The following is a 26756-nucleotide window of genomic DNA, read 5'->3' as shown; positions in this document are numbered from 1 at the left end:
ATCCTATAGACTCCACCAAAAAACTACTTGTCCTAATAAATGAATTTGGCAAAACAGCTGGATACAAAGTTAATATTCAGAAATCAAAGGCATTCTTGTACACCAACAATGTAACATCAGAAACAGAAATCAAGAAAAAAATCCCATATTATATAGCCACAAGAAAAATTGACCTACTTTATTCCTAAAGTACCTAGGAATAAACCTAACCAAGGAGGTAAAAGATCTGTATTCAGAAAACTACACAACAGTGAAGAAAGAAATTGTGGAGGACATAAACAAATAGAAACATGTACCATGCTCATGGATTGGAAGAATTAACAATGTCATAATGGCCATACTATGGAAAGCGATTTATAGATTCAATGCAATCCCTATTAAAATACCCATGACATATTTCACAGATATAGAACAAAGAGTTCAGAAATTCGTATGGAACAGTAAATGACTCCAAATAGCTTCAACAATTTTGAGAAAGAAGAACAAAGCAGGAAGGATAACAATACCTGATATCAAACTGTATTACATGGCCACTATAATCAAAACATCCTGGTACTGGCACAAAAACAGGCAGATAGAATAATGGAACAGAATGGACAGCCCAGACATAAACCCAAGTCTCTATGGTCAATTCATATTTGACAAAGGAGGCAGGAGCATAAAATGGAGCAAAAACAGCCTCTTGAACAGATGGTGGTGGGAGATCTGGACAGCTACGTGCAAAAAAATGAAACTTGATCACCAACTTACGCCATATACAAAAATAAATTCAAGGTGGATAAAAGACTTAAATACAACTCAGAACACCATAAACGTTCTAGAGGAAAACATTAGCAGGAAAATCTCAGGCATTCCATGCAGCAACATCTTCACTGATATGTCCACTAAAGCAAGGGACATAAAGGAAAGAATAAACAAATGGGACCTCATCAAATTAAAAAGCTTCTGCATGGCTAAAGAAAACAGCATTAAATGGAAAGAGAACCAACTGTATGGGAAAACATATTTGCCAGTGATACCTCTGACAAGGGTCTGATCTCCAAAATATATAAAGAACTCACATGACTGCACTCCAGGAAGACAAAGAACCCAATTAAAAAATGGGGAAAAGTCATGAACAGACTGTTCTCCAAGGAAGACCTGCAGAGGGCCCCGAGACATATGAAAAGATGCTCAGCATCACCAGCCATCAGAGAGATGAAAATTAAGACCACAATGAGATACAATGTTACACTGGTCAGAGTAGGCAACATAAAGAAATCAAAAAATAAATGTTGGAGAGCATGCAGAGAAAAGGGCACCCTAGTACATTGTTGATGGGAATGCAGACTGGTGCAGGCACTGTGGAAAGCAGAATAGAATTTCCTCAGAAAACTAAAAATGGGATTGCTTTTGATCCAGCAATTCCACTTCTGGTATTATACCCTAAGAACCCTGAAACACCAATCCAAAAGAACCTGTGCATCCCAATGTTCATAGCAGCACAATTTACAATAGCCAAGTCCTGGAAGCAACCTAAGTGCCCATCAGCAAATGAGTGGATTAATAAAGTATGGTACATTTATACAATGGAATTCTACATAGCAGATTGAAAGAAGGAGCTTATAGCCTTTGCAACAGCATGGATGGAACTGGAGAGCATTATGCTAAGTGAAATAAGCCAGGCAGTGAGGGACAAATACCATATGATCTCACCTTTAGCTGGAATATAATCAACAGAAGAAAAAAGGAAACAAAATATAACCAGAGACACTGAAGTTAAGAACAATCTAAGAATAGCCAGAAGGTAAGGGAGAGGGGACATGGGAGAAGGGTTTTCAGGAAGTACTATAAAGGACCATAGACAAAACCAAGAGAGAGGGTGGAAGTGAGGGAGGGAGGTGGCTTTGGCTGGGGTGGGATAGAGGGGTGGGGAGAAAATGCAGACAAGTGTAATTGAACAGCAATAAAATTATTAAAATGGTAAAAAACAACAAAACCCAAACCTAAAATCTTTCCCAGTAAGATCAGGAACAAGACAAGGATGTCTCCTTTCATCACTTCTAGTCAACATAGTATTAGAAATATTATGATCTCATAGCCAGAGATCAGACAAGAAAAAGAAATAAAAGGCATCCAAATTGGGAAGGATGAAGCAAAACTTTCATTGTTTGCAGATGACATAGTAGTGTACATAGAAAACCCTATAGACTCCACCAAAAATCTAAACAATGTAATAAGTGAATTTGGCAAAAGAGTGGGATACAAAGTCAATATTCAGAAATTGAAGGCATTTTTGTATACAAAAAAAAAATAGAAATAGTAATCAGGAACAGAATCCCATTTATTATAGCAAGAAGACAATTAAAGTACCTAGGAATAAACTTAACCAAGGAGGCAAAAGACCTGTACTCAGAAAACTACACAACACTACAGAGGAAGACACGGTTACTATATTTTTCGGACTAGAAGATGTACTTTTCCACCCCCAAATTTGGGAGGAAAATAGGGGTGCATCTTAGAGTCCAAATGTAGCTTACCTGGCTTGCTGCTGGTGGGAGAAGGTGGTGGAGCAGGTTTTGTTTTCTTATTTTCCTCCTCTAAAAGCTAGGTATGTCTTATGGTCTTTTGCATCTCGTAGTCCGAAAAATACAGTAAATGAAAGCATATACCATGTTCATGGATTGGAAGAATTAACATAATCAAAATGTTCATACTACTCTAAGCAATTTATAGAGTCAAAATAACCCTTATCAAAATACTAATGTATATTTCACAGATACAGAAGAAATATTTCAAAAATTTATATGAAACCATAAACTATCCTGAATAGCCTCAGTAATTCTAAGAAAAAAGGAGGAGGTTTAACAATACTTGACATCAAACTCTATTACAAAGCCACAGTAATCAAAACAGTCTGGTACTGGCATAAGAACAGACACATAGATTAATGGAACAGAATAGAGAGCCCAGAAATAAACCCATGTGTCTATGCTCAATTACTACTTGACAAAGGTGGCAGAAGCATAAAATTGAGTAAAAATAGTCTCTTCAATAAATGGTGTTAGTATATCTAGCTAGACAGGTACTTGAAAAAAAAAGAAACTCGTTGACCAACTCACACCATACACAAAAATATACTCAGGATGAACAAGAGACTTAAATATAGGTCACAACACCATAAAAGTTCTGGAGGAGAACATAGGCAGGGAAATCTCAGATGTTCTATGAACTATATTTTTACCAATATGTCCCCTACAGCAAGGGACATAAAGTAAAGAATAAACAAAGTTTCTATATCAAATTCAAAAGCTTCTGCATGGCTAAAGAAAACATTAGCAAAATGAAAAGGGAGAATATATTGGAAAATATATTTGCCAATGATACCTCAGATAAGGGTTTGATCTCCAGAATAAATAAATAACTTACACAACTCCATGCCAGTTAGACAAACAACACCATTAAAAAATGGCAAAGGACCTGAACAGACACTTTTCCCAGGAGGCCAAACAGAGGGCTCAGAGACATATGAAAGTATGCTCAGCATCACTAGGATCAGATAGACGCAAATTAAAAACATAATGAGATACCACTTCATACTAGTCCCAGTTGCTATCATAAACAAATCAACAAACAACAAGTGTTAGTGAGGCTGTAGTTAAAAGGAAACCCTAGTACCCTCTTGGTGGAAATGCAGACTGGTGTAGCCACTGTGGAATACAGTATGGAATTTTCTCACTGAACTAAAAATGGAATAGCCTTTGACCCAGCAATTCCACTGCTGGAATGAAACCCTAAGAATCCCGAAACACCAACTCAACAGAACCTATACACCCCATTGTACACTACAGCACAATTTACAATAGCCAAGTGTTGGAAGCAACCTAAGTGCCCATCAGTAAATGAAAGGATTGAAAAACTATGGTACATTTACACAATGGAATACTACACAGCAGAAAGAACGAAGGAACTCCTACCCTTTGTAACAGAATGGATGGAAATGTAGAGCATTATGCTAAGTGAAATAAGTCAGGCGATGAAAGACAAATACCATATGATCTCACCGTTAACAGGAACCTAATCAACAAAATTAACAAGCAAATAAAGTGTAGCCAAAGACATTGAAATGGAGAACAGGCTGACACTGATCAGAAGGGAGAGGGGAGGGGATAACAGGAGGAAAGGGTTAAGGGTTTACAGGAACAACTATAAAGGACATATGGACATCAACAAGGTGGGGTGGAAATGAGGGAGGGAGGTGGGGAGGTTGGGGGTGCTGGGGAAGGGTGGGCGGAAAAGGCAGAAAACTGTGCTTGCACGTCAATAAATAAAAAAACAATATTTGGAAAGCCACAAAAGAAGAAAAAAAGGAATTTGAAAACCTAGGTGAAATGGACAAATTTCTAAAAAAAATACAATTTTCTGTAACTCAATGAAGAAGAAGCAGAAGGCCTGAAAAGACCAATAACAGGTGACAAAATTGAGGCAGTAGTCAAAAAACTCCCAACATACAAATGCCCTGGACCAGACGGTTTCACAGGAGAATTTTACAAAGCATTTAAGGAAGAGCTAACCCCAATCCTTCACAGATTATTCCAAAAAATTGAAGAAGTTGTAAGATCTGAAACTCTTTTTACAAAGCCAGCATCATCCATATTCCAAAACCAGATAAAGACATAACAAAGAAAGAAAATTTAAGGCCAGTATTGCTGATGAACCTAGAGACTGAAATCCTCACAAAATATTGCAAATTGCATCCAGCCACACCTTAAAGAGATCATACACCATGATCAAGTGGGTTCATCCCAAGGAGGTAAGGATGGTACAGTATTCGCAAATCAATAAACATAATACATCACATAAAGAACAACAAAGACAAAAATCATATGATCACAACAATAGATGCAGAAAAAGCATTTGATAAGGTACAGCACCTATTTATGATAAAAACACTCAGCAAAGTGGGAATAAAGGGAGCATTCCTTAAAAATAATAAAATCGGCGGGCGCCCGCGGCTGTGACCCCGGGGCCAAGCCGCCCCCCAGGTGCAGCAGTGTTGGTTTTCATGGGTTGTGGGTCATGTTGAAGGGACACCGATGTTGAAGACAGTGGCAGATGGTGGCTTGTATCTCCTATTTAGGGTTGGTTCTGGGTTGCACTGGATCATTTACTCTGGTGAGGGATCTCCACTGGAAACACCACCGGAGCCTTCCCAGCATCCCATCTGTGGCCCACCACACAGGTCTGTTAGAATAGAAGCTGCAGGTTAGTTTGAACTGAGAATTTTCTCAGAATTCTTAAAGACACGCTGTCTTAAAAATCTGCTGTTAAGAGGAACCAAGATGGCGGCACAGGTAGACACACTGCGCCTCCTCGCACAACCAGAACTGACAGAGAATCGAACAGCAAGGGGGACCAACACCAAGGAAACAGAAAATAATCATTCATCCAGACTGGTAGGAGGGGCGGAGACGGCACTGGGGTGGAGAGGACTCGCATGGCTGTGGCGGGACTGAGACTGGCGGAGTGTGGGACAAATGGCGCAGGCAGTCCGAGCACTAGCAGACCCTGCGGTCCCACATTTGCACAGATAAACCCAGAGGGCTGGACTCAGAGTGGCGGAGAGTGGGGCAGGCAGAGTGGCGGATAGCACATTGCGGCACCACATTCGCCCACAGATAAACCGGACGAACGGCGGGCAGAGAAGCAGACCCCTGCGCAACCCAGGGCTCCAGCTCGGGGAAATAAAGCCTCGAACCTCTGATTGAAAGCGCCCCTGGGGGTTGGGGCAGCAGCAGGAGAGACTCCCAGCCTCACAGGAGAGGTTGTTGGAGAGACCCACAGGGGCCTAGAGTGTGCACAGGCCCACTTACTCGGGAACCAGCACCAGAGGGGCCCAGTTTGATTGTGGGTAGCGGAGTGAAAGTCTGAAATCCGGAGGAGAGTGAAGCGGGCGCCATTGCTCCCTCTCGGCCCCGCCCCCACGTACAGCGTCACAGCGCAGCGACCAGCATTACCCCGCCCCCGGTGAACACCTAAGGCTCCGCCCCTTAAAGTAACAGCCGCACCAAGACAAACAAACAAAAAAAATGGCCCAAATGACAGAACACTTCAAAGCTCCAGAAAAAATACAACTAAGCGACGAAGAGATAGCCAACCTATCGGATGCACAGTTCAAAGCACTGGTTATCAATATGCTCACAGACTTGGTTGAATCTGTTCGAAAAACACATGAAAAAATGAAGCCTATGCTAAGAGAAACAAAGGAAAATGTACAGGGAACCAATAGTGATGAGAAGGAAACTGGGACTCAAATCAATGGTATGGACCAGAAGGAAGAAACAAACATCCAATCAGAAAAGAATGAAGAAACAAGAACTTGGATAAATGAGGAGAGGCTTAGGAACCTCCTGGACTCCTTGAAACGTTCCAACATCCAAATTATAGGGGTGCCAGAAGGAGAAGAGGAAGAACAAAAAATTGAAAACTTATTTGAACAAATAATGGAGAACTTCCCCGATCTGGCAAGGAAATAGACTTCCGGGAAGTCCAGGAAGCTCAGAGAGTCCCAAAGAAGCTGGACCCAAGGAGGAACACACCAAGGCACATCATAATTACATTACCCAAGATTAAACGCAAGGACCTATATCCAAGATTACTGTATCCAGCAAAGCTATCATTTAGAATGGAAGGGAAGATAAAGTGCTTTTCAGATAAGGTCAAGTTAAAGAAGTTCATCATCACCAAGCCCTTATTATATGAAATGTCAAAGGGAGTTACCTAAGAAAAAAGATAAAAAATATGAACAGTAAAAATGACAGCAAACTCAGTTATTAACGACCACACCTAAAACCAAAACAAAAGAAAACTAAGCAAACAACTAGAACAGGAACAGAACCACAGAAATGGAGATCACATGGTGGGTTGTCAATAGGGGAGTAGGAGGGGGAGTGGGGGAAAGGTACAGAGAATAAGTAGCACAGATGATAGGTGGAAAATAGACAGGGTGAGGGTAAAAATAGTGTAGGAAATGTAGAAGCCAAAGAACTTATATGTATGACCCATGGACATGAACTATGGGGGGGGAATGTGGGAGGGAGGGGGGTGGGCAGGATGGAGTGGAGTGGGGGGGGAAATGGGACAACTGTAATAGCATAATCAATAAATATATTTTGAAAAAAATATAATAAAATCCACACAGGTGAGACCTACAGACAACATCGTCCTCAATGGGAAAAACTTAGGGATTTCCCACTAAGATCAGGAAAAGACAAGAATGCCCAATTTTACCACTCCCATTCAACACAGTATTAGAAGTCATAAGGAAAGCAATCAGACAAGAAAAAGAAATAAAAGGCATCCAAGTTGGAAAGGAGGAAGCAAAACTGTCATTCTTTGCAGATGACATGGTAGTGTACATAGAAAACCCTATAGACTCCACCAAAACACTACTGTACCTAATAAGTGAATTTGGCAAAAGACTGGGATACAGAGTCAATATTCAGAAATCAAAGGCATTTTTGTACACCAACAATGAAACATCAGAAACAGAAATCAGGGAAAAAAGTCCCATTTGATATAGCAACAAGAAAAATAAAGTACCTAGGAATAAACCTAACCAAGGAGGTGAAAGACCTGTACTCAGAAAACTACACAACACTGAAGAAAGAAATTAAGGAAGACACAAACAAATGGAAGCATGTACCATGTTCATGGATTGGAAGAATTAACATCATCAAAATGGCCATACTACCCCAAGTGACTTATAGATTCAATGCAATCCCTATTAGAGTACCCATGACATATTTCACAGATATAGAACAAATCTTTCAGAAATTTATATGGAACCATAAATGAGCCCGAATAGCTGCAGCAATTTTGAGAAAGAAGAACAAAGCAGGATGGATCACAATACCTGATATCAAACTGTATTACAAGGCCACTGTAATCAAAACAGCCTGGTACTGGTGTAGAAACGCACACATAGACCAATGGAACAGAATGGACAGCCCAGAAATAAACCCAAGTCTTTACGGTCAATTAATATTTGACAAACTGGGAACAAGCATAAAATGGAGCAAAAATAGCCTTTTCAACAAATGGTGTTGGGAGATCTGGACAGCTACATACAAAATCAATGAAACTTGATCACCAACTTACACCATACACAACAATAAATTCAAGGTGGATAAAAGACTTAAATATAAGTTGTGGCACCATCAAAGTCCTAGAAGGAAACATTGGTAGGAAAATCTCAGTAATTCCATACAGGAACATCTTCATTGATATGTCCCCTAGAGCAAGGGACATAAAGGAAAGAATAAAGAAATGGGACCTCATCAAATTAAAAAGCTTCTGCATGGCTAAAGAAAACAGCATTAACATGAAAAGAGAAACAACCATATGGGAAAATATATTTGGCAATGATACCTCAGACAAGGGTTTGATCTCCAAAATATATAAAGAACTCACACGACTCCACTCCAGGAAGACAAACAAACCAATTAAAAAATGGGCAAAGATTTGAACAGACACTTCTCCAAGAAGGACATACAAAGGGCCCAGAGGTATATGAAATGATGCTCAGCATCACTAGCCATTAGAGAGATGCAAATTAAGACCACAAGGAGATGCCACTTCACACTGGTGAGAATGGCCGTCATAAACAAATCAACAAACAACAAGTGCTGGAGAGGATGTGGAGAAAAGGAAACCCTAGATCACTGTTGTTGGTAATGAAGACTGTTGTAGCCACCTTGGAAAACAGTATGGAATTTCCTCAGAAAACTAAAAATGGAACTGTCTTTTGAACTGGCAATTCCACTGCTGGGATTATATCTGAAGAACCCTGAAACACCAATAAAGAACCTATGCACTCCAATGTTCTTAGCAGCACAATTTAAAATAGCCAAGTCCTGGAAGCAACTTAAGTGCCCATCAATAAATGAGTGAATCAACAAACTATGGTACATTTAAACAACGGAATACTATGCAGTAGAAAGAACGAAGAAACTCCTACCCTTTGCAACAGCATGGATGGAACTGGAGAACATTATGCTAAGTGAAATAAGCCAGGCGGTGAGGGACAAATACCATATGATCTCACCTTTAATTGGAACATAATCAACAAAAGAAAAAAGCAAGCAAAATATAAACAGAGACATTGAAATTCAATACAATCTGACAGTAACCAGAGGGGAGGCGGGAGGGGATAATGGGGGGAAGGGCTTTCAGGAACAAGTATAAAGGACACATGGACATAAGCAAGGGGGTGGATGGAAGCAAGGGAGTGAGGTGGGTTTGGCTGGGTGTGGGAGGGTGGTGGAGGGAAAAATGCAGACAATTGTAATTGAACAACAATAAAATAATTTAAAAAAAAGAACTTAGAAAACTCAATGCCAGAAAGAAAAAAATACCCAAAGAACCCAACAAAAACTGGGCAGAGGACCTAACAAGACTCTTCCCCAAGCAGGACATACAGATGGCCAATACACATATGAAAAGATGCTCGACATCAGTAATCATCAGAGAAATGCAAATGAAAACCACAATGAGTTATCATCTTATACTTGTCAGAATGGCTATCATGAATAAATCAAAAATCAGCAAGTGCTGGTGAGGCTGTGGAGAGAGCGGAACCCTTTTACTTTGTTGGTGAGAATGCAGACTGGTGCAGCCACTGTGGAAATCAGTATAGAGAGACCTCAAAAAATTAATAATGGATCTCCCTTTTGATCCAGAGATCCTGTTTGTCAGAAAATATCTCGAGGAACCCAAAACACTAATTCAAAAGAACATAGACACCCCTACATTCATTGCAGTATTATTTATAATCACCAAGATATGGAAGCATCCCAAGTATCCATCAGTAGATGGGTGGATAAAACAACTGTGGAACATTGACACAATAGAATACTACTCAGCTGTAAAGAAGGAAATTTTACCCATTGTGACAGTACGGATGGACCTCAAGAACATTATGCTAAGTGAAGTAAGCTAGTCAGAGATAGATAAATACCATATGATTTCACTCATATATGGAACCTAATGAACAAACTGAACTAACAAGCAAAATAGAGACAGACTCACAGAGGGAGAGTAGGATGACAGCTAAGGGTGGAAAGCTTAGGAGGTAGAAGGATTGAGCAAAATGTTTTTTTTATAGATATGAAAAAAGTGTGGTGATTGTGGGGGGAAGGTGGTATAAGGGGACTAAATGATAGTGAAAAAATACAATAAAAATTAATAGAAAAACCAGCATAGCATTGGCAAAAAAACAGTTTCACAGACCAGTGGAATAAAGCTGTGAGACCAGACATAAACCCACAAGTATATGGAGAAATAATTTTCAACAAAGAAGCAAAAACATACAATGGAGAAAAGAATGTCTCCTCAATAAATAGTTATGGGAAAATTGAAACAACACTTGAAAAGAATAAAAATAAATGTTTGTATCCATAGATGAATATTAATTCATAATGTATCAAAGACCTAAATATAAGACCTGAAATGAGAAATTACATAGAAGTAAACATAGGTACTAAACTTATGGATCTTCATCTTAAAGACGATTTTATGAATTCGACCCCACAGTCAAGGGAAGTGAAGGCAAAAATAAATGAAGGGGACTATGTCAAATTTAAAAACTTCTGCACAGCAAAAGAAACTGCCAAAAAGCCAAAAGGAAACCAACAGAAGGGGAAAAGATACTTGCAAACAACAGGTGTGACAAGGTGTTAATAACCAAAACATATAAAGAAATCATACAACTCTATACCAAAAAACCAAATGATTGAATTAAAAAATTGGCTGAGGACCTGTACAGACACCTCTCCCAAAAAGACATACAAAGAGCCAACAGGTATATGAAAAAGATGCTCAAATTCACTGCTATTAGGGAAATGCAAGTCAAACCTACAAGGAGGCCCACCTCACACTTGTTAAAATGACTATTATCAACAAAACAAGTAATAACAAGTGTTGCGGAGGTTGTGGTGAAAAGAAACCCTTAGTCACTGCTGGTGGGAATTTCCATACTGGTTCAGCCACTATTGAAATATGGTAGTATGGAGATGCCTCAAAAAATTAAGAATAGAGTTACCCTCTTCTGGGTATCTACTTGAAAAATTTGAAAACATTTATTTGCAAAGATATATACATCCTATTGCTCACTGCAGCATTATTCAGTGTCCAAGCCATGGAAACAACCAAAGAGTCCTTCAATAGATAACTGGGTGAAGAAGATGTGGTAATATAAACAATGGAATACTACTAGCCATGAGAAAATATGAAATACTGACATTTTCAAAACCGGATGGGTCTTGAGAATATCATGTTAAACAAAATAAGACAGAAAAAGTTAGGAACCATATAATTTTATTCATATGTGGGATATAAAATGGAAAGCAACAAGTGAAAAAAAGATAAACAAATAACTCATAGATACAAACAACAGCATGGTGATTACCAGAGTAAAAGGAGGTTTGGAGGTAATAAAGGATACGGGGGGTAAAATATATGGTGATGAAAAGAGGTTTGAATTTGGGTGTTAAACACACAATGATGATGTATCATAGAATTGTATATTTGATACCCATATAATTTTATTAACCAATGTCACCCCAATAACCTATGTGCATCCAATTCTAGTGGAATAAATCTAGTTTTGGATGCAGAAGCCCTTATAATTTAATTGTAAAAACTCAAACTCATAAAGTAATAATAAATTTGAAGAATTAAATGGGTATATAAATATGACTAAGATACATATATTTGGGACCCAATGCATTCTACAAAATGGAACTGTTGATTTGGATATTAAATATAATGTATAAAATGGATACTATAATACCTAGTAAAGAGGAAATAATGAGTTGAATAAACTCAAATATTGAGTAAATGAATGATGAAGCAATTCATTCTCCATTATCTTCATTTACATTTATACCCCCCAATTATGAATTCCAATTACTATTAATTTTAGCCTTCCATATTTCACTGCTTGATGGATCAGTTTTATCTCCTACAAAAACTGTATAATTACCAAAGTCGAGAGTTGTTTCATTTCACTTGGATGATTGTTTTCATTCTGCACTATATTTTTACTGTCAATTGCTCTATTTGCAATTGACTGATTTGGCAAACATGAAACTAGAATCAGAGGTCATTGATTTCTCTACTTCCTCCTCTCATCAACCAATCAGTTACTCAATAAAATAAATCTCTTTGGAGGCACAAGGAAAACTGTCACAGGTTCAAAATGAGAGAAACAAGCAGTCTTTGCAGGGTAATGAAAGTAGTTCCTAAATCTGAAGGTGTGTGGTGGAAACAATAAGTATACACAGGGTGGGTCAAAAGTAGATTTACAGTTATTTGTATAGAAAGTAATACAATGACAAATAATAATAGAAGAATAAACTTTGTGTTTTGTGTACTCACAGCTGTAAATGTACTTTTGACCCACCCTGTGTATGGAATATCCAGATTGCAAAGGACCTTAAAAACCAATTAGAATAGTTAAGACCTAATTAATAGTATAGAAAGAGTCATTGAAGTTTTGGGTAATAGGCAAAATAAAAATCATGTTACAAGAATATTATTAAAACATTAATATCCTAACAATGATCAAAGGAAGATAGACCATATATTTGTTTCAGGAAGACTGAAGAGCCACAGCACTGCAGGGTTCCCTTGACCATGATGGCTATGCGGTCACCCAAGATGTCAGCTTCATCCATGTAGTGGGTGGTCAGTAAGATGGTACGATTGTGCTTATATCGTTGAAGAAGATCCCAGGTGGCTCTTTTTGAGAGGGGGTCCATGCCAGATGATGGTTCATCAAGTATCACCACCTAGAGGCCAGATAATTGATGCCAAATTACTTGTAGGATAATTGACTATTTGAGGGGAATACTTTTAAACTAAAATAAAAACCTAGCCTAACAACAGTGGTAAAAACTATAAAAAAATAATCCCAAACCATATTATAACAGCTGACCCAATAATACAAATTGTCTTTGATTATCACTGGCAAAGTTCCCTTAAGATTCATATCTACTCTCATATTGTTGTCAGCTGTTTTCTGGACCAGCTGGTAGGAATGCGTTTTTAGTGTGAGTGCATGTTCATGCACCTTCCTCCCTTCCCCCTCCTCTTTCTTGTCTTTCTCTCTTCTCTAATACCTTGGAGTCTCCAATAAGTGCTATCATGACGGAGAGTTTTCGCTTCATTCCTGCAGTCAGTGACTCTGAAATTGTATCACGCTTTTCTCGCAGGTTAAAAGTAGACAGCATATTGTCAATTTCAATAGGGTACATCTTCTGACATTTTCTTTTTACCTAGAAAGAGAAGCCAGAATTTACATGATACATCCCAACTTTATCCTCAGACAGTTCTTTAGATCATAACATACATCTATAGGGGTGAGCAAATGTAGGCTTAGAGTTGTATGTGAAAATAAGAGTTATTATTATTATTTATTAACTAGCGTGTCATTATTATTAATTAGCAGTGTTTCTTAATTATTATATTGTTCATTAATAAATAATTATTATTTATTATCTCACCATTATTTATTTATTATTTATTTGTATTACAACTGTAAACCTACTCCCCACACCAGTATATAACGTTTTTTATAATTACTTCCTTAAAACACTTTATACAAGCTCTGTTCTTACATCAGCTACATAGTTCTCTCTTTCCCATTGTCTCCCTTTATGTCTAAAGGAAAGTTCCTAAAAAATGAATATTCAGAATTTATAAAGACACCTGAAACTCATGATTACCGGGAGAAAAGGGTCATATCTCTAGCTTCCAGGTATGACAGAGTAAATGTCTTCTTCTACCACTGAACTCAAGTATTAAATCTGGAGTACTACAAAAAGTAAACATTGGCAGTTGGATAAGGAAGAACACCAGAACCAGAACTTGAAATACCACTGAACTGGTGTTGATTTTACCATTTTCCCTTGTGTACTTACTAGCCTAAGCTCAAAGCAATCCAAAGCTTGGATATGCACTGTAGTGCAAATAGAATGAGATTAAGGAGAAACCCTCTAGTTCTGGTTTGAGAAGTGGAAAAGAGGAAATTCCTAAAGCTCTGAGATAGTATAGGAGGGACAATCCTATCTTCTCCTTGCTATTTTGTGGCCTAGACCATAGGAAGTATTGTAGGAGGGATGGTGACAAGAGTAGAAGAGAATGGAGTCACATGAGCCAAAATGCTGAGGGCGGTGAACCTTCTCAGTTTAGTGGAGCCATGGCTCCAAGAGGACCTGGCCAAACCGAATTGCTTTTTACCACTCTTTCTGCCTTCCTGTTACTTGGATGTGGCACAGTTATGAAAGTGGGTGACTCCTGGCTGGGGTATTAAGAAAGGAATTCTGGGGAACCAGAGAATACTGAGGAGGTAACAGGAGAGAAGAGTAGGAAAGTGACACAAACAGTTGTTTATGAATTCATGTGTTTATCCCATCAATTGCATATATGGATATAGCCATAATTAGAATACCAAATTAAAAAATAATGCTAATGAGTAGAACTTCTACTCAGGTATAAACTGACCAATAGGTAACATGGGCATGGGAGATACTGAAATAGCACTGCAAAGACTTTGAAAGTGACATGATAACCACAGCCCACAGATAAGATATAAACAGGATAGTATATTTTTCCTGATTTCTGTTTCTGATATTTTGTTGTTGGTGTACAAAAATACCATAGATTTCAGAATACTGACTTTGTATCCCACTGTTTTGCCAAATTCACTTATTAGGTTGATTAGAGTTTTGGTGGAGTCTATAGGGTTTTTTGGGGATAGATTTTAACTTTTTATTTATTTTTATTTATTTTATTTTATTCTAGTTCAAGTAGAGTTCAAGTATTCTTGTCCATTTTTCCTGCACCACTCCCCGCCACCCCATCCATCCCTACCTCCCACCCTCGATCCAACCCCCCTTTGGCTTTGTCCATGTTTCCTTTATACATATTCCTTGATGACTCTTCATGTCATATGCAAACAGTGAGTTTTACTTCCTCCTTTCCAATGGAGATGTCTATTATTTCTTTATATTGTCTGATCACAGTGGCCAGGACTTCTAATACTATGTTGAATAGAAGGGGTGAGAGCAGATATCCTTAGAAAAATAAAGTATCTAGGAATAAACCTAACCAAGGAGGTAAAAGAGCTTTACTCAGGAAACTACACAACACTGAAGAAAGAAATGAAGGAAGAAGACACATATAAATGGAAGCATATACCATGTTAATGGATTGGAAGAATTACCATCATCAAAATGTCCATACAGTTAAAGCCACCCTAAGAGGGAAATACATAACAATAGAGGCCTAAATGAAGATACAAGAAAAATCTTAAATAAACAAGTTATGTTCTAACTTAAAGTAACTTGAAAAAGAACAACAAAGCCCAAAGTGATACAAGAAAGGGCATAATAAGGATCAGAGCAAGGAGGGGAGGGCACAGGGAGAAAAATTGGGGCAACTGTAATTGAACAACAATAAAAAAATGAAGAAAAGAAACAAAATAGTGTCTAAAATGAAAAAATACCAAAGATGAATAAAACCAAGAACTGGTTCTTTAAAAAGATAAACAAGATTGACAAACCTTTAACCAGACTCATCAAGAAAAAAAGATGATTTATATAAATAAAATCAGATATTAAAGATAAAAAGTAACTGACACCAAACAAAGGATTGTAAGAAAATATTATGAACAACTATAAGCCAATACATTGGAAAATAAGGACAAAATGGATAAATTTCTGGAAATATACATTCTTCCAAAACTCAATCAGAAAAATTCAGAGAATATGAATAGACATATTACAAGTAGTAAAATTGAAACAATAATCAAAAACTCCCCAAAACAAAAGTCCTGGACTGAATGTCTTCACAGATGAATTTTACCATACAGTCAGAGAAGAATCAACAAATATCTTTATCAAACTATTCCAAAAAATTCAAGAGGAGGGAAGACTCCCAAACTCTTTTTATGAGGTTAACATTATCCTAATTTCAAAACCAGATAAAGCCACTGCAAAGAAAGAAAATGATAGGCATATATCCTTGATGAACATAGATGCTAAAATTCTCAACAAAATAATAGTAAACTGGACTCAGCAATACATTAAAAAGGTCATACACCATGAACAAGTGTGGTTTATTTTGAGGATGCAAAGTTGATGTCTGCAAATCAATAAATGTGATATACCACATAATCAAAATGAAGAATAAAAACTATCTGACCATATCAGTAGATGCAGAAAAAGGATTTGACAAAATCCAGCATCTATTTATGATTAAAAAAACTCTCAGCAAAATCAGAATAAAGAAAACATACATCCACATAATACAAACCCACAGCTAACATCTTACTCAATGAACAAAAATGAAATGCATTTCCCTTATAATTGGGGACAAGACAGAAATGTCTTCTTTCACCACTCTAATTCAACCCAGTATAGGACATCCTAGTCATAACAGTTGACAAGAAGATGAAATAAAAGGCATTCGAATGGTAAGGAAAAAGTATTATATCATTATTACCTGCAGATGACAGAATACTTTATATTGAGAACTCTAAGTATTCCCCCAAAGATGTACTAGAACAGATAAGCAAATGTGGCAAAGTAGCAGGACACAAAATAAATATCCAGAAATCAGTTGCATTTTAATACACCAATAATGAATTATCAAAAAGCAAAACCAAGAAAACAATCTCATTTACAATTGCATCAAAATATTAAAATGCATATGAATAAATTTAAGCAAGAATGTAAAAGACCTGTACTAGGAAAATTTTAACACAATGAAGAAAGAAATTGAATTAGATACAAAAATGGAAGCATATACCATGTCCATGAATATGAAGAATTAACATCATTAAAATGTCCATACCATCCAAAGCAATCTATAGATTCAACACAACTCCTATTAAGATATCAATGGTGTATTTCACAGAACTAGAACAAATATTCTAATAATTTATATGGAATCACAAAAGACATTGTATTATCACAGCATTATCATTAAAAAAGTATAATGCTGAAGGAATCATGGCACAGGATAGTCCATAGTATTCAAAACAGCATGGAACTGGCATAAAAGCTGATATATAGATCTAACTGATATATAAATCTATGGAACAGCATAGAGACACCAGAAATAAACCCATGCCTTAATGGTAAATTAATATTTGATAAAGGAGGCAACAATTTACAAGGGTGTCAAGAAGGTTTAATCAATAAATCGGGGAAAATGAGACAGATACATGAAAAATAAAATAAAACCAGATCACCTTCTTACACCATACACAAGAAAAAGTCAAAATGGATTAAAGACTTAACTGTTAGACTCAAAACAATAAGAATCCTAAAAGATAACATAGGCAGTAAAATATGGGACATTTCTCATAGCAATATCTTTTCTGATATTTCACCTTGAGCAAAAAATACCCCCAACGACAACAAAAATTAACAAATTGGGCTACATAAAACTACAAAGTCCTTACACAGCAAAGGGAATCATCAAGAAAATGAAAAGACAAGTCACTGAATGGAAAAACATATTTGCCAATATATCTTATAAGGCTTAATATTCAAAATTAATACAGAACTTATAAAACTCAACATCAAAAAACAAACAATAAAGAAATGAGCCAAGCAGATGAACCCAAAGAAGCCATCACAATTAAAATGGCAAAATATAAGCACAAAGAGAGAATCTTAAAGGCAGCAAGGGAGAAACAGCTAATAACATACGAGAGCTCAGATAAGACTATCAGCTGATTTCTCAACAGAAATGCTACAAGCAAGAAGGGACTGACAAAAACTATTCCAAGTAATGAAAAGCAAGGACCAGCAATCAAGACTGATCTACCCAGCAAGGCTCTCATTTAAAATGGAAAGAAAAATAAAGAGCTTCCCAGGTTAAAAAAAAAAAAAAAGCTAAAAGAGTATATCTTCACCAAATCAGCACTGTAGCAGTTGCTAAATGGACTGCTTTAAGAAGAAAAAGAAATTAAGAGAGAGAGGAACACAGGTATAAAGAGAAAAATGGCAGTGAACCATACCTGTCAATAAAAACTTTAAATGTAAATGTCTTAAATGCCCCAATCAAAAGACATAGAGTAGCTTATCAATAAGAAAACATGGTCTACAAGAGTCCCAGTTCAGAATAAAAGATATACACACACTGAAAGTGAAGAGATGAGATGGAAAAAAAATATTCCATACAAAAGAACATGATAAAAAACCTGGGGTAGCAATACCTATACCTGAGAAAATAGACTTCAAACAAAAGCCATAGTAGAGACAAAGAAGGTCACTGTAAAATACTTAAGAGAGTAGTCCAACAAGAGAATATACCCCTAGTAAACATATAGGGACCTGATATAATAGCATCTAAATATATAAAGAATATCTTGGACGTTAAGAAAGAGATCATCAGCAATACCATCATTGTAAAGGATTTTAACATCCCACTGTCAAAAATGCATAGATCTTCAAGACAAAAAATCAACAAGGATATAGTGGCATTAAATGATACTCTAGATTAAGTGGACTTAATTGATATTTACAGAATATTTCACCCCAAAGAAGCAAAATATACATTCTTCTCAAAGGAAAGAAAATCATTTTCAAAGATAGAAAACATGGTAGGACACAAACCAAGCCTTAAGAAATTCAAGACTACTGAAATCATATCAAGCATGTCTTCAGATCACAATGGCTTGAAACTAGAAATCAGCAACAAGGAAAAAATCAAAAACATTAAAAAACATGGAGGTTGAATGACATGTTACTAAATAATTAGTGGGTAAACAATGAGATCAAGGATAAATCAAAAAGTACCTTGAAACAAATGAAAATGTCACACAACAACCCAAAATCTATGGGACACAGCAAAAGGAGACTTACGAGGGAAGTTCATAGCATTACAGGCCTGCCTAAAGAAGAGAGAAAAATCTCAAGTAAACAGCCTAACCCCCCATCAGCAAAAACTAGAGGAACAATGAGTTTTGGCCAAGATGGAGGCGTAGGTAGAAATGCTTTGCTTCCTTGCACAACCAAAAGTAGGATAACAACAAATTTAAAAACAATAAACAACCGGAATTGCCAGAAAATCAAACTGCATGGAACTCCAACAACCAAGGAGTTAAACAAATATTCATCTGGACCACTAGGAAGGGTGGAGATGGGAGATGGGCACATGAGCAGAAAGGACGAGTGGGAAGACGGTGGACCATGCAGATGAGGTGGTGCTAGCTGAACGGGAAAATAAAGACTCATAATGTCTATCTGTAAAAAACTGAAGGGGTAGGGATGGCTGGAGAACCTCTCAGTTTCACAGGAGAGTTCATTGGAAAGTGGAGCTAGAGAGGAGCAAGACAGTGGCTTGTTCCCTCTCTAACTCCCCACCCACAGCAAGTGCCACAACCCAGCCAAGAGGGTTGACCCACCCTGGTGAATACCAAAGGCTCCACAACATTACAGGTGCATTGAGACAAAGAAATATGGCCCAAACAAAAGAACAGATCAAAGCTCCAGAAAAAACAGTGTATTCAATAAATGGTGTTGGAAAAATTGCACTGGTACATGCAATAAAATGAAAAGAGATTACAAACTTACACCATAGATAAGAATACATGATTCTGCATGGCTGAAGAAAATGTCAACAAAATGAAAAGGTAACTGACCACACAGGAAAATGTATTTGCAAATGATACCCCAGACAAGGGTTTGATCTCCAAAATATATAAAGAACTCACACAACTCCACTCCAGGAAGACAAGCAACCCAATTAAAAAAATGGGCAAAAGACCTGAACAAACACTTCTCCAAGGAGGACATACAGAGGGACAGAGACATATGAAATGATGCTCTACATCATTAGCCATTAGAGAGATGCAAATTAAAACCATAATGAGATACCTTTTTACTCCAGTCAGAATGGCCATCATAACTAAACCAATGAACAAGTGCTGGTGATGTTGTGGATGAAAGGGAGCCCTAGTGCACTGTTGGTGGGAATGCAGACTGGTGCAACCACTGTGGGAAACTGTATGGAATTTCGTCGGAAAACTAAAAATGGAACTGCCTTTTACCCAGCAATTCCACTGCTAGGATTATACCCTAAGAATCCTGAAACACCAATTCAAAAAAACCTGTGCACCCCAATGTTCATAACAGCACAATTTATGTGTTCACAGTATATATGCAGGCTATATAATTGATTAAGTTTAACAACTAGGGCAGATTTCTTGGAGCTTGGAGACTTAGCTGACCCTCCTCCAGACCTGGTGCTGTTAAAAACCAGCCTTGGTGCATAGCCTGGTTCTTTCTGCACACAAACAGACCCAGCAGATGGATCCACATGTGGTGGATCACTGATAACTTCAAACAAGTTGCCCCAGGCCAGTCACAAACAGCATCTGACAAAGGTCTGCACTAGTTTTTGCAGATCTACCTAAGACATAGAAACAAATAGAAAGAACTAGCCAAAATGGAAAGACAAAGAAACAGACCCCAAATGAAAGAACAAGAGAATTCTCCAGAAGAAGAACTAGATGAAATTGAGGCAAGCAATTTATCAGATAGGGTATTTAGAGCAATGATTACAAGGATACTCAACAGCATGAAGAAAGACATAGAAACCACAAAAAAGGACCAGTCAAAAATAAAGCAATATCTGAAAGAAATAATACACCGGAAGGAATGTACACTAGGTTAGATGAAGCAGAGGATTGACTTAGTGATTTGGAAGACAAAGTAGACTAAAGCACTCAAGCAGAGCAGAAAATTAATTTAAAAAACAAGGAGAGCTTAAGAAACATTTTGGACAACATGAAGCAAAACAACATCCACATCATGGAAATACCAGAAGGAGAAGAGGGCAAGCAAGGGATTGAGAACCTATTTGAAGAAATAATGACTAAAATTTTCCCTAATCTGGTGAAAGAAAAAAGACACACAAGTCCTCAGAGAGGACCTCAGAGAGTGCCAAGCAATTTGGACCCAAAGAGGCCTACATTGATTACACAGTAGTTAAAATGACAAAACTTAAAGACAAGAAGACAATCACAAAAGCTTCAAGAGAAAAGCAGGTAATACAGTGGAGCACCAATTAAACTGCCACCTGATTTCTCAACAGAAACATATCAGGATAGAACTGAATGGCATGAAATATTCAAGGTGATGAAAAGCAAGGACTTACAACCAAGGCCACTTTACCTAGCAAGGTTATCATTTAAAATTGAAGGAGAAATAAGGAGCTTCCCAGACAGGAAAGAACTAAAGGAGTTTGTTAACACCAAATTGGTACTGCAACAAATGTTAAAGGGCCTGCTTTAAGAAGAAGAAAAAGAGAATAAAAAACAGTGAAAAACAGTATAACAATAAAATGGCACTAATTGTGCATATATCAATAATGACCTTAAATGTAAATGGCTTAAATACTCCAACCAAAACAAATAGGGTGGACTATTGAATAAGAAAACAAGACCCATCAATAAAATATACTAAGAAAAAAATATAAAAGAAAAAAAGAAAAAAGTTCCATTTTTAGTTTTCTGAGGAAATTCCATGCTGTTTTCCACAGTGGCTGCACCAGTCTGCATTCCCACCAACATATATAAATGCCACTTCCAAGAGACCCACCTCAGATCAAAAGATACACACAGAATAAAAGTAAAGGGATAAAAAAAGTTATTTTATGCAAATGAAAAGGAAGAAAAAGCTGAGGTAGCAATACTTGTATCTGATAAATTAGACTTTAAAACCAAGGGTATAGTAAGACACAAAGAAGGCCACTACATACCAATAAAGGGAACAATCCAACAATAGGATATATCCCTAGTAAACATTTATGCAACTATCATAGGAGCACCTAAATATGTAAAGGAAACCTTGATGGACATAAAGGGAGAGATCAGCAGCACTGCAGTCAGAGTCAGGGATTTTAACACCCCATTGACTTCAATGGATAGATATTTCAGACAGAAAATCAATAAGGAGACAGAGGCCTAAAGTGACACACTATATAATTTTTAAAAATCTCTGACTCACCATAAAGTAGAAATAAAGGTGTTCTGATAGTGTCAAGTCATTAAACAACAAGTCATGCTGAGGGCAGAAGCCCAAGTTTTTTCGAATATTAATCATGTTCTTTGAGATGGCATATCCATTAATGTAGGCCTCTCCTCTGGTTGGAAGGTAGCGACCTACAAGTAAAAAGAAAACATGACAGAAGCTGAGCTTTGGTGACAGAACATAAGACATTGCAAATTAGCATCTCAAACATCTGAGTGGTATAATTAACTATATTTTAATTTTCTTTCTGCTAATATATACTAATTTGTTGTAATCAATAAGGGTAATATTGGTAGTAAAAATATTTCAATATTTTGCTATCTTCTAATATATTCACATTGCAATCATCCAGTTAACTATATTTTTGGACCATATTAGGTACTGTGTAGATATTATGAAAAACATAACTATCTAGAACATAACATTTGGTCCTTAAGAAATTTTAATATGAAAATCAAGCTGTCCACAAAATTACATGGTAATATGTAAAAAAAAAAGTGTAACCAATTAAACTCTATAAATCATTTATTTTATTTTAAAGATATATTCTTTTTATAAATTTTTAAAAATTTTTTGTTATTCAATTACAGTTGTGTGCCTATTCTCCCCATCCTTCCACCCCACCCCAGCTGAACCCCCTCCCTCCCCCAACTCCACCCTCCCCCTTGATTTTGTCCATGTGTCCTTTACAGTAGTTCTCGTAATCCCCTCTCCTCACTGTCCCCTCCCCACTCCCCCTTGCCCATTGTTAGATTGTTCTTAACTTCAATGTCTCTGGTTATATTTTGTTTCCTTTTTTCTTCTATTTTTTATGAACCAGTTAAAGGTGAGATCATATGGTATTTGTCCCTCACCACCTGGCTTATTTCACTTAGCATAATGCTCTCCAGTTCCATCCATGCTGTTGCAAAGGGTATAAGCTCCTTCTTTCTCTCTGATGTGTAGAATTCCCTTGTGTAAATGTACCATAGTTCTTTGATCCTCTCATTTGCTGATGGGCACTTCGGTTGCTTCCAGTACTTGGCTATTGTAAATTGTGCTGCTATGAACATTGGGATGCACAGGTTCTTTTGGATTGGTGTTTCAGTGTTCTTAGGGTATAATCCCACCAGTGGAACTGCTGGGTCAAAGGGCAGTTCCATTTTTAGTTTTCTGAGGAAATTCCATACTGTTCTGTACAGTGGCCTCACCAGACTGCATTCCCACCAACAGTGCACTAGGATTCCCTTTTCTCTGCATCCTTTCCAACATTTGTTTGTTTATTTCTTTACGTTGGCCACTCTGACTGGTGTGAGATGGTACCTCATTGTGGTTTTAATTTGCATCTCTCTGATGGCTAGTGATGCTGAGCATCTTTTCATATGTCTCTAGGCCCTCTGTATGACTTCCTTGGAGAAGTGTCTGTTCAAGTCCTTTGCCCATTTTTTAATTGGGTTGTTTGTCTTCCTGGAGTGGAGTCGTGTGAGTTCTTTATATATTTTGGAGATCAGGCCCTTGTCTGAGGTATTACTGGCAAATATGTTTTCCCATACTGTTGGTTCTCTTTTTATTTTAATGGTGTTTTCTTCAGCCATGCACAAGCTTTTTATTTTGATGAGGTCCCATTTGTTTATTCTGTCCTTCATGTCCCTTGCTTTAGGGGACATGTCTGTGAGGATGTTGCTGCATGGAATGCCTGAGATTTTCCTGCCAAAGTTTTCCTCTAGGACTTGTATGGTATCATGACTTATATTTAAGTCTTTTAAGCATCTTGAGTTTATTTTTCTCTATGATGTAAGTTGGTGGTCAAGTTTTACTTTTTTACATGTAGCTGTCTAGATCTCCCATCACCATTTGTTGAAGAGGCTATTTTTACTATATTTTATGCTCCTTCCTCCTTTCTCAAATATTAATTGACCATAGAGCATTGGATTTATTTCTGGACTCTCTATTCTGTTTCATTTATCTATGTATCTGTTCTTATGCCAGTACCAGACTGTTTTGATTACAGTGGCCTTGTAATACAGTTTGATATCAGGTATTGTGATCCCTCCTGCTTTGTTCTTCTTTCTCAAATTTGCTGCAGCTGTTCAGGGTCGTTTATGGTTCCATATGAATTTCTGAAATGTTTGTTCTATATCTGTGAAATGTGTCATGGGTACTCTAATAGGGATTGCATCGAATCTGTAAATTGCTTTGGGTAGTATGGCCATTTTGATGATGTTAATTCTTCCAATCCATGAGCATGGTACATGCTTCCATTTGTTTGTGTCTTCCTTAATTTCTTTCTTCAATGTTGTGTAGTTTTCTGAGTACAGGTCTTTTACCTCCTTGTTTAGGTTTATTCCTAGGTACTCTATTTTTCTTGTTGCTATATCAAATGGGATTTTTTTCCTGATTTCTGTTTCTGCAGTTTTGTTGTTGGTGTACAGGAATTCCTTTGATTTCTGAGTATTGACTTTGTATCCAGCTGTTTTGCCAAATTTATTTATTAGGTCGAGTAGTTTTTTGGTGGAGTCTATAGGATTTTCCATGTACACTATCATGTCGTCTGCAAACAGTGACAGTTTCATTTCCTCCTTTCCAATTTGGATGCGTTTTATTTCTTTTTCTGGTCTGATTGCTGTGGCTAGGAATTCCAATACTATGTTGAATAGGAGTGGTGAGAGAGGGCATCCTTGTCTTGTTCCTGATCTTAGTGGGAAAGCTCTAAGTTTTTGTCCATTGAGTATGATGTTGGCTGTAGGTCTCTCCTATATGGCCTTTATGATGTTGAGGAATGCTCCCTCTATTCCCACTTTGCTGAGTGTTTTTATCAGAAATGGGTGCTGTACCTTATCAAATATTTTTTCTGCATCCACTGATATGATCATGTGATTTTTGTCTTTGCTGTTGTTTATGTGATGTATTATGTTTATTGATTTGCGAATATTGTGCCATCCTTGCATCCCTGGGATGAATCCCACTTGGTCATGGTGTATGATCTTTTTAATGTATTGCTGGATGTGTAAAGATATATTCTTAAAAAATTGAGATATAGTTGACATATAACACTGTATTAGTTTCAGGTAAAAAATAATGATTACATATATGTATATATTGTTTAAAATTTTTTAAACTTATTTTTAGGCAGAGAGGAAGGTAGGGAGAAAAATAAAGAAACACCAAAGTGAGAGAGAAATATTGACTGGTTTCCTCTTGTAGGTGCCCCAACTGAGAATTGAACCTGCAACCCAGGCCCGTGCCCTGACGGGGAATAGAACCAGCAACCTCTACTTTGTAGGCCAATGGCCAACCAACTGAGCCACACTGGTCAGGAGAGATACAGGAACATGTTAAATGATCACCATGGTAAGCGTAGTTTACATTCATTATCATACATAGTTACAAATTATTTTATTTTTTAATTGTTGTTCAAGAACAGTTCTCTCCATTTTGCCCATACCACTACCACCTCCACCCTCGATCCTAAGCCCATGGGTTTTGACCATGTGTTCCTTATCAACCCTTCCCTTATTTTCCCCCATTATCCCTCTCTCCCGTTCCCTTGGTTACTGTGAGTTTATTCTTTATTTCATTTTCTCTGGTTATATTTTGCTTACTTGTTTGTTTTGTTCATTATGTTCAACCTATAGGTTAGATTATATGGTTTTTGTCCTTCAATGCCTGGCTTATATCACTTATCATAATGCTCTCCAGTTCCATCCATGCAGTTGGAAAGGGTAGGAACTTAATCTTTCTTTCTGTTGTGTAGTATTCCATTGTGTAAATGTACCACTACTTTTTTATCCACTCATCTACTGATGGGTACTTAGGCTGTTTTTAGATTTGGGCAATTATAAGTAACACTGCTATGAATATAGGGGTGCATATATTCTAGTAAACTGGTGTTTAAGTGTTCTTTTTTTCACTGTTGTTCAAGCACAGTTGTCTACATTTTCCCCCAATCACTGCGCCAGACCAAGGCATCCAACCTCCCACCCCTGATCCCACCCCCTTGGTTTTGTCCATGTGTCCTTTATAGTTGTTCCTGAAAACCATTCTGCAATTTCCCTACATAATACCCTCCCCACCTCCCATCTGATTACTATCTGTGTGTTAATTTCATTGTCTCCAGTTATATTTTGCTTGTTTGTTTGTTTTGCTGATTAGGTTCCACATAAAGGCAAGTTCATGTGGTATTTGTCTTTAACCGTCTGGCTTATTTCACTTAGTATGATTCTCTCCAGTTCCATCCATGCTGTCACCGAGCATAGGAGCTCCTTCTTTCCATATACTGCATAGTATTCCATCATGTTAATGTACCATATATTTTTTTAACCATTCATTTACTGATGGCCACTTAGGATGCTTCAAGCACTTGGCTATTGTAAAATGTGCTGCTATGAATATTGGGGTGCATAGGTTTTTTGGATTGGTGTTTCAGGCTTCTTTGGATATAATCCCAGCAGTGGAATTGCCGGGTAAAAAGGCAATTCCTTTTGTAGTTTTCTGAGGAAATTCCATACTGTTTCCCAGTGTTTGAACCAGTCTGCAATCCAACCGACAGTGTACTAGGGTTCCCTTTTCTCCATATCCTCTCCAACACTTGTTTCTTGAGTTGTTTATGATGGCCACTCTGACTGGTGTGAGATGGTACCTCATTGTGGTTTTAATTTGCATCTCTCTGATGGCTAGTGATGCTGAGCA

At 37.3% G+C, this 26756-nt stretch overlaps 1 protein-coding gene across 1 annotated transcript in view; it reads right to left on the bottom strand.

Annotated features, from left to right (window-relative positions):
* Positions 1–26756, bottom strand: part of LOC112304812 (phospholipid-transporting ATPase ABCA3-like) — a 328364-nt gene that overhangs the window by 173655 nt on the left and 127953 nt on the right. Inside the window, exons 14-16 of the mRNA XM_053925911.1 lie at positions 22065–22219; positions 13161–13316; positions 12620–12830 (exon numbers count right to left, since the gene is read on the bottom strand). Of these exons, the coding sequence (XP_053781886.1) occupies positions 12620–12830; positions 13161–13316; positions 22065–22219 (522 nt within the window). The remainder of the gene's footprint in view (positions 1–12619; positions 12831–13160; positions 13317–22064; positions 22220–26756) is intronic.

Source organism: Desmodus rotundus, chromosome 1, assembly GCF_022682495.2.
Source record: "Desmodus rotundus isolate HL8 chromosome 1, HLdesRot8A.1, whole genome shotgun sequence".
NCBI lineage: Eukaryota > Metazoa > Chordata > Mammalia > Chiroptera > Phyllostomidae > Desmodus > Desmodus rotundus.
Note: the sequence above shows the minus strand (reverse complement) of the source record. Positions and strands in the feature narration are given on the sequence as shown.